Below are 7,500 nucleotides of genomic sequence, written 5' to 3' on the forward strand. Positions count from 1 at the left end.
AGCGCATCGTTAGTATGACTTGCTCTCTTAGGAGGACTACTCACGACGGCAGGCTCGTTCAATTGTTCAGAGATAGGTTCAGCACAGCACCCCCATTCCACGTTTGAGGTACTTGTCGGAGAGTCCAGCTCTCGAGACAATGGAACAAATTCTCCTACGAAAGTTGGGTATGGTAATTGCTCGCCATCATATGGCATGTTATCCATAGATGAGCTTATTTCTGGAGGATGACCATCTGATGATGAACTGTATGAATCAGCGTCATGAGCCAAGCCACGTTCAGCAGGTGCCTTTACAACAGAGTCCCCTTCATTGGTTTCTTCACGTCTTTGCCCAACAGGATCAAACAAGGCTAATGCCCTTTCAGTAAGTGCAGTTTTTGGCCACATACCGGCATCATCTGGGAGGGTGCAGTTGTCACTTAAGAGGTCACATGTCTCTTCTGATAGCTGGAACGCAGTGATACCAATGGAGTCATTATTTCCAACCAGGGCAATGCTCTCGCAACTATGAATGTTTATTTCTGTTGTTGTAGTTCTGATGGGATTAGCTGGACTGAGAAGTGTAGCAGAACTGTCTGGAGTGCCCTCCGAGTGTTTTATTTGTGCACTGCTTTCAGAATCTGGTTTGCGTCCTACAACTCGACTTTCTTCCCATGATTGTAGTTTCACAGGCCACTCTTCATTTACAGCTTTTTCAGACAAAGCAGGTGAAGCTTCTGAGGAATTGTCCTGTGTTCCACTTTCACGAAAACAAGGACTTTGAGTTAAGGCCTTAATTTCTGGTCCAAATTCTTCTTCCAATGACTCGCAACATTCTTGTTCACCAGCTCTTAAATCTGGTCTGCCCACCCCATGCTGTGTCTTTCTGCTGAAGGTTGAAGGCGATTGCTGTGTAGGCGTTTTCGTTTTTATATCGGGTAAATGCAAAAAGGTTGGTTTTGAGCTTGTCAGAGTGTCTTCAAGCCCACTGCTTCCGCTTTGTGTGTAGGTTGCCTCTGCATCATCACTTTCAGACTGGTGTCTTAACGTGCTAGGAATGGGACAGTCGTGCAAATTCCCCACATTCTGCATATGTGCCGTGGACGTGTCTACAGCCGAGCCAAAGACTTTAACAGAGCCTTCACCTTCTTCGTCCTTTTCATCGTAACAGCTACTGGTGGGTTGTTTTAAAGGCTTCATTGTCATTAATGAAAACATCTCGTCACTGCTTTCTGGTAAAACTTCCGATTCTTCAGCAGACAGAGTCTCGCTGTCGCTTCCACAGCAATGTGAAGGCTGTGGACTACTCTGAAAATCCTTAACCAGTGAACGAATTCGGGGATGCAAACCCTTGGAGGATAGATAATCAGTGGCAACCTCGTCATCATTTTCCAGCTCTCCCTCTTCAATCTCTTCAATACTACTGCCCAACATGTGAGAGGTATTGGTTCTTGGTGACAGCTGATTAGGTAGAGACTCGTACTCAGGAGAACAGTCCTGCTTAACTTCACGGCCTTTCTGCCCCATATCATCAAGTTTTCCACGTTGCTGAGAAACACAATTTACCTGTTTAGGTAAACCTAATGTCTGAAGTTCTTTCTCTTTCTCTGATTTTGACGTGGCTTCTTCAGTCTCTGAAGTCACAGTTCCTGGCGATGGCAACATCAATGGATACTCTTCGGGAGAGATTTTAGAGGATGATTGGAGGGTTTCCAGACGACCCCCTGACATCTCAATGTGAAGAGAGTCCACCCACTTTTTCGTATGAACAATTGTTCTGACTTTGGAATCCCCAGATGTGCGTGGTATATTTTGATCATCACTACGAGCTTGTTCATTACATGATGATGATGGTGATGATGATGGTAAGTGAAGAGGAGAGGTCGAAAATTCCTTCTTGGAGTCCTGATCAATATTTGACACAATTCTGCCAAATGCATCCTTGGATATATTGGCTTCCTGCATGGATGAGATTTTCACTGTGCTGTCAGGATCCCCCTCCAGACCTCCAACAGAATTTGATACAGGTGACACAAAATCCCGAATCAGTGGAGGTGGTCCTTGAGAGGAACCTGTGGGACTAATTACAGAGCGAGGTATTAAAGGAGGAGGTCCATCAGGACTAACAGACCGTCTTGCTCTTCCAGGAGGTGATGTAAATGTTTTTGGACTATTACAGACTGGGACACCACCAGGTCCTCCAACTGAGATTGCAAGAACACTGGTGGGGACATGACTTCCATCTTGTGTGGGCCTCATTCCAGTGATGGGCATTAGTGGGGGAGGCTTGGGAACTAGTCCTGTAGTAATACCATACCTGGGAACGTTAGACATACTGGGCGATGCAAAAGAAGATGGAACAGTAGCTGACACTGTGGTGGAAAGTTGTGAAAGCATCATGCCAGAGACAACATTTGCTTGCTGCAATTCAGTACTTTCTTCCATTGTTTTTTTTTCCACGGAGACTAAATTTTCATCATCTCTTTCATGTAGAGGAACTCTGCAGGCCGCAACAGCCACATCCACTAAAGTTGCCAAAGCATTAAATGAACAATTTTTATCGTCTTTACTTTTCTCCTTGGAATCAGGGCAGGAATGTTGGCTACTGGGTACCACCACTGATTGAGGATCTGGAAAACTTTGAGCTATCGTACAGGTATCCACTAACTCTGGAATGACAGCTGCTCGATTCTTCATTTCAGATACTGAGGCTGGCCTAGAAGGAATTTGTGAAAGATAGGTTACAGTTGGAGATGATCTTGTGTTTGGGACATCTGCACGTGCTACAACGTGAGATTTCATCTCAGGTGAAACGGAGGGTGTATCCTTTGGTGGCTCTGGTGGTGAACAACTTGCAAGGGGGAACTTTGGTGAAACACTACGAGAATGCTTTTGTGGCTCTGCTGGTGAATGACTTGCTCGAGAGAACTTCTGACGCTCACCAGGAGACACAGCTCGTTCATGCTCTTTTGAAATTTGCAAATGTCTTGCCTGTTTTACAACAAAAGGATTTGCTAAATCCTGCTCTGAAATGTCATTAGAGCCCCTGACCGACACATCAAGTGGGTTGTGTAATGCATGTCTCTCCTGGCTCAGTGGTATAGGATAACGATGGCCACAAACGGTCATTGGTTGATATGTAGGTACAAGTGATCTTATCCCACCAGGAAAGTAAGAAGCCGTTTGGGGATACTGTCGTGCAAATGGTACAGTCAATTTTATCTGGCTTGATAAATCCTCGCCGTTCATGGTGTGAGGTAGCATTTGGTGCACACCAACTGGAACCAGGAAGTGGTGCTCAGGATGATGGTGAGTGCTGGCCATGGGATGGCCCAAATGGAGGGAATAAGCGTATGGTGGGGGACTTGCTGTTCCCATCGACTGAGGGTGAACTTGCAGCTGATGTTGTGTCTGCATTGTAAGAAGCGGGTAAGTGTGACTTGGGTATTCTCCACCAGCAGCTCTAGAGGCTGACACACAGACATTGCCAAGAGCTGTAAACTTGCGAATTGCTTCACTCCGTTCATATACACTTAGTTTAGGATCAGGAGTCCTTGGAGGAAGATGAGTTTCTTCTCGTTTCTTTTGCACTAATTTTTCAACGAGATGGACGGGTTTTGTTTCTGCTATGGCATTCATTGCCATTGCTTGAAGTCTGTCACGAGCTGATGAACTATGGGTGACCACTGGTGACGTTGGCCTTGTGCCAGATGAAGTGCTGACCTCTCTTTCCCTTGTTAAATCAACAGTCTCTATAACTGGTGTTCTTCTTTCAGTTTCACTTCTTATGATATCTGTCGTTGTCTGCACATGCCTTGGACTTTCTCTGCCCGAAATGATTTCATGTCCAGCATTTGAATAGTGCTCTTGAAATAATTTGTGTGAAAAGCCCTCCCTGGGACGGGGAGTTTCTTTCGTCAAGTCTGGAGCAACAGACGCTTTTTTGTCACGTGAAGGCATTTGTATCAAGGGTGGTGGAGGGTTAAGTGCCGATTGACGAGAATTGAAGTAACTCCCTGGTGGAGTAGCACTCTTAATCATACGAGTCTCTGTAAGCTGGGTTCCAGAGGAAGTAGGAAGACTTTGAGGCCGGATTGGCTCAGCTGCAGCTGGTATTAGTTGTTCTGTTAACGTTGCTGCAATTAAGAGGAAAGTGATTTGAGTTGGTTTCAATGAAGATTGTTAAAATTTTTGCAAGAGCGAGCTACCATTACATTAATCATCAACACTCTTGTTGGTTTAAGGACTGTTCTGTTCTTAAGTTTAAATTTCCACTACTTTGGTAAGCCCGTGTCTGAACAGCCATCTGCAACAATTCTTCATTTAACTTCCAAAAAATGTGCTTTACCCTACATTTAGGTGTCACGTTTTACTGACTGCCTTCGTGAAGACATGTACAACGGTCTGCCAGCATGATACTTGTAAATAGTATCAAAGATGTTACTCATCATGGTTTGCAATAATTCTCTTGTTAACTAATTGTCTCAGGATTGTCTCAGCAGGATGGTGATGTTTCGACAATGTTTCCCGCAACCCTCTCTCTCTTTGGTCTTCACAAGACCATGGTGTCAACTGAACACCATATGTCTCAGTTTAAGTAGCAGCCTGCTTGGTGGTGCTTGGTGTGTTTGACAGCTTTGCTGTTTTAAGGGTTACAAAAATCAAGAAATTAAGAGCCCCAAAAGAACCTGCATTTACCGTACATGTACCTAAGGTGGTGGGTTATAGCAGAAACGGAAAAGTGATCGTAGCATGTATCCGACTAATTTAAGCAATTGCCTGTTATAGACATCTGAAAAATTCTGTGATGCCAGTAAGATTCTCTAAATTCATTTACTTCATTCATTGAGTCCTTTCACGGGAACACATGAGCCCAACGAAGTGACCTGCTCCCAACTGAGTGGCTTCATAGCTCAGATGGTAAAGAATTGCACCGGTATCGCAGTGATCATGGGTTTGAATCCTGTTGAAGCTGAATTTTTCAAGTGTCTAACAGAGACAATTGCTTAAGTTATCCAGATAAGCAAGAGGATAGCTTCTCCCTTTGATGCATATGTGCCGTTTGTCACAGAGCTAACAGAGGTCCAAAGAAAAAGAATGGAGTAGTCTGCTAAATTCCATCCAAGTTTAGTAAGGTGTGCACGAGAGAGACAGAAAGATTCATGCACGAGCAGATTAAGGAAGATGTTACAGAAATTTGGTTTGCTCAAACACAACCACCCTCCCCGTCAGAACATTGAGGAACAACTGGGCACTATTCACGAAATGGGTTGAGGTTAAGTTTACTTATCAAAAAAACACTGGTAAACACACAAGGTTAAAGATGATGATATGAACATAAGACTTTGTACGACAAACATCAATAGAAGCAAGAATGCTCACAATCAAACAACATAATGCATGCCTAGAACCAAGGCGGATCTCTATCTAGTCTGAAATCCTCCTATCAACAACAGCCCAAGTGAGGATCAACACTCACCAATCACGGTCACAGGGATCCACATTCGTCTGGTCATCCCAGACGACTTAAAAACCCGTCCGGACGAGTATAATAGGGAGCTTTAGCAACGATGACGGTTGTTTGCAAGTCATTTAGCAAAGAGCAAAGGGCGACTCGTGGTCTCAGCTGATAACGTGGCTTTCGTTACAAGGTGTTTCACCACCTCCGGCAAAAAGGAAAACAGAAGAAGCAGAACGTACTGCTTACGAACAGGAAAAACAAAAAATCTTGGTAGCATTGACAAGACACTTAGACAGGAATGTTGAAACTTTGGGTCTTTGAATAGTAACCTTGTAAGCCACATTCAAGTATGTTTTGCCGTGGCAGATATATACCACTGTAAATCGGGTTCCCACGGTGCAAATAACATAATGCTCCAGAGTCAAAATTCGTAATTTCCGACAAGAGTGTAAAATAAGACGCAAATGCTCAAGTTAAAAGTGAATTTGTCGACCATTTTCTAAACTTGTGCATTTTTGCCCAGGCAACTCAAAATTTGTTCGGGCAAGTATATCATAACACCTACTTGCCCGGCTGTCGACTTTGATAACCAAAAGAACAGATCCCTGCAGTCAACCAAATGCTACTTTTACCAATGCATAGCCAGTTCAGTCCCCAACAGGACTCGTATTACAGCTTGACAGTCGCAAGAAACAACTCAGCTATTGATACAGGACTGTCAAAATGAAACTTTGGTGGTTACGTTTTACAAGAAAGTATAAGATAAGTTTGAAGGCAAAGAAAAATGCATCAGTTTTACATAGCTAACCTTGACCAGCAGAGGCAAGCCTCCGCAACATGCTCGATGCCTGCTTCCCCTCTGCTGTTTCTAGGTGTGGGAAAACATCTCTCTTCTGCTCATCAGCATCAATTACAATTATGTCAGGTTCAGGCAGACCAAATGGCTTCTGAAGCATTTCAGGGTGAATGTCTGACAAGTGAAAACAAACTGTGATGAAAAAAATTTTCAGTCTCCAGCTTTCAGTCCATTTCTTTCCTTCCCATTTTTTACCACTGACGTAGCTTTGGCAAAACAGTTTTAAGTGTCCTCAGGGAAAAATCTAATCTGTTTTCGCCCCTTTGAATTGTGTTCAACGTTTAATTGGATGAGCAAACAATCGACTTGTGTTGCCACAACCTATGAATTCTAATTTCGCTTTAAATCCCCCCCTCCCAGCATGAACAGTGCAAATTTGGCATTTAAATGATGACTCAAGTTTTTGAAGCAAATACAAATGAAAATACTTCCAGTTCATAAGCTTGTAATATAATAAAAAGAGTGTAGTTGTGATTTGTTGATTTTCAACAAAAAGATTTTGAATAAAGATATCAGCCAATGCTTCAATTACCCAAAACTTACAAAATTACTCGTGCCAGCATACATGATTTACATTTTGAACATACCTCTTTTCCCTTCATTTGATAAAATGCTGTTTCCACCAGATGATTCACTGTAATGTGAACCTGGATGCAATGCTTTTAGAGAGGCTTCATGATGCTCCCCAGATGCCTCTTTGAGAAATGACACTTGGCTATGAGGTTTCTCCTGCGGTGCCACAATACCTGGTGACTGAGAGGCTTGTGGGTTATGTTGATTCACTTGCATCGAAGATGGAGCGGATGGGGTAAAGACTACCGAATTTGATTGTACAGATTCTCCGGAATGGGGCTTGCCAGAGGGAGAGATGCCCAGATGTGTTATGAGACATTGGGACCCTTTTTGATGTGATGTTTCCAGGCTTGACACTGAATGCGATGTAAAAAGGTGACATGATCCTGGATTGGACGTAACACTACGAGAAGAACCTGACTGCGCCTCCCCTTTTGTTGACTGTGAACTGGATGATGACATAGAAGTTGAGCTTTGGTGGTGCGTTTGCACAGATGAAGCTTGATTGAGAGGATGTGATTCCAGAAGTAAGTTTCCTGCATGAGAAGAGACCAAAAAATCTTGTCTTGGATTGGAAGGATCTACAGCTCTTGGATAAATTAGAGCTGGGTAAGTCGTTTCAGGATGTG

General features: G+C 43.5%; 1 protein-coding gene across 2 annotated transcripts in view; it reads right to left on the minus strand.

Annotated features, from left to right (window-relative positions):
- LOC138045694 (serine-rich adhesin for platelets-like) overlaps window positions 1-7,500 on the minus strand; it is a 133,594-nt gene that overhangs the window by 957 nt on the left and 125,137 nt on the right. For both annotated transcript variants that reach the window (XM_068892280.1, XM_068892279.1), the window contains 3 exons: window positions 6,886-7,500; window positions 6,251-6,412; window positions 1-4,117 (listed from right to left, as the gene is read on the minus strand). The exon at window positions 1-4,117 is cut by the window's left edge and continues 957 nt beyond it; the exon at window positions 6,886-7,500 is cut by the window's right edge and continues 505 nt beyond it. In XM_068892280.1, the coding sequence (XP_068748381.1) occupies window positions 1-4,117; window positions 6,251-6,412; window positions 6,886-7,500 (4,894 nt within the window). The remainder of the gene's footprint in view (window positions 4,118-6,250; window positions 6,413-6,885) is intronic.

This window comes from Montipora capricornis, chromosome 4, assembly GCF_036669925.1.
Source record: "Montipora capricornis isolate CH-2021 chromosome 4, ASM3666992v2, whole genome shotgun sequence".
Taxonomy (NCBI): Eukaryota; Metazoa; Cnidaria; class Anthozoa; order Scleractinia; family Acroporidae; genus Montipora; species Montipora capricornis.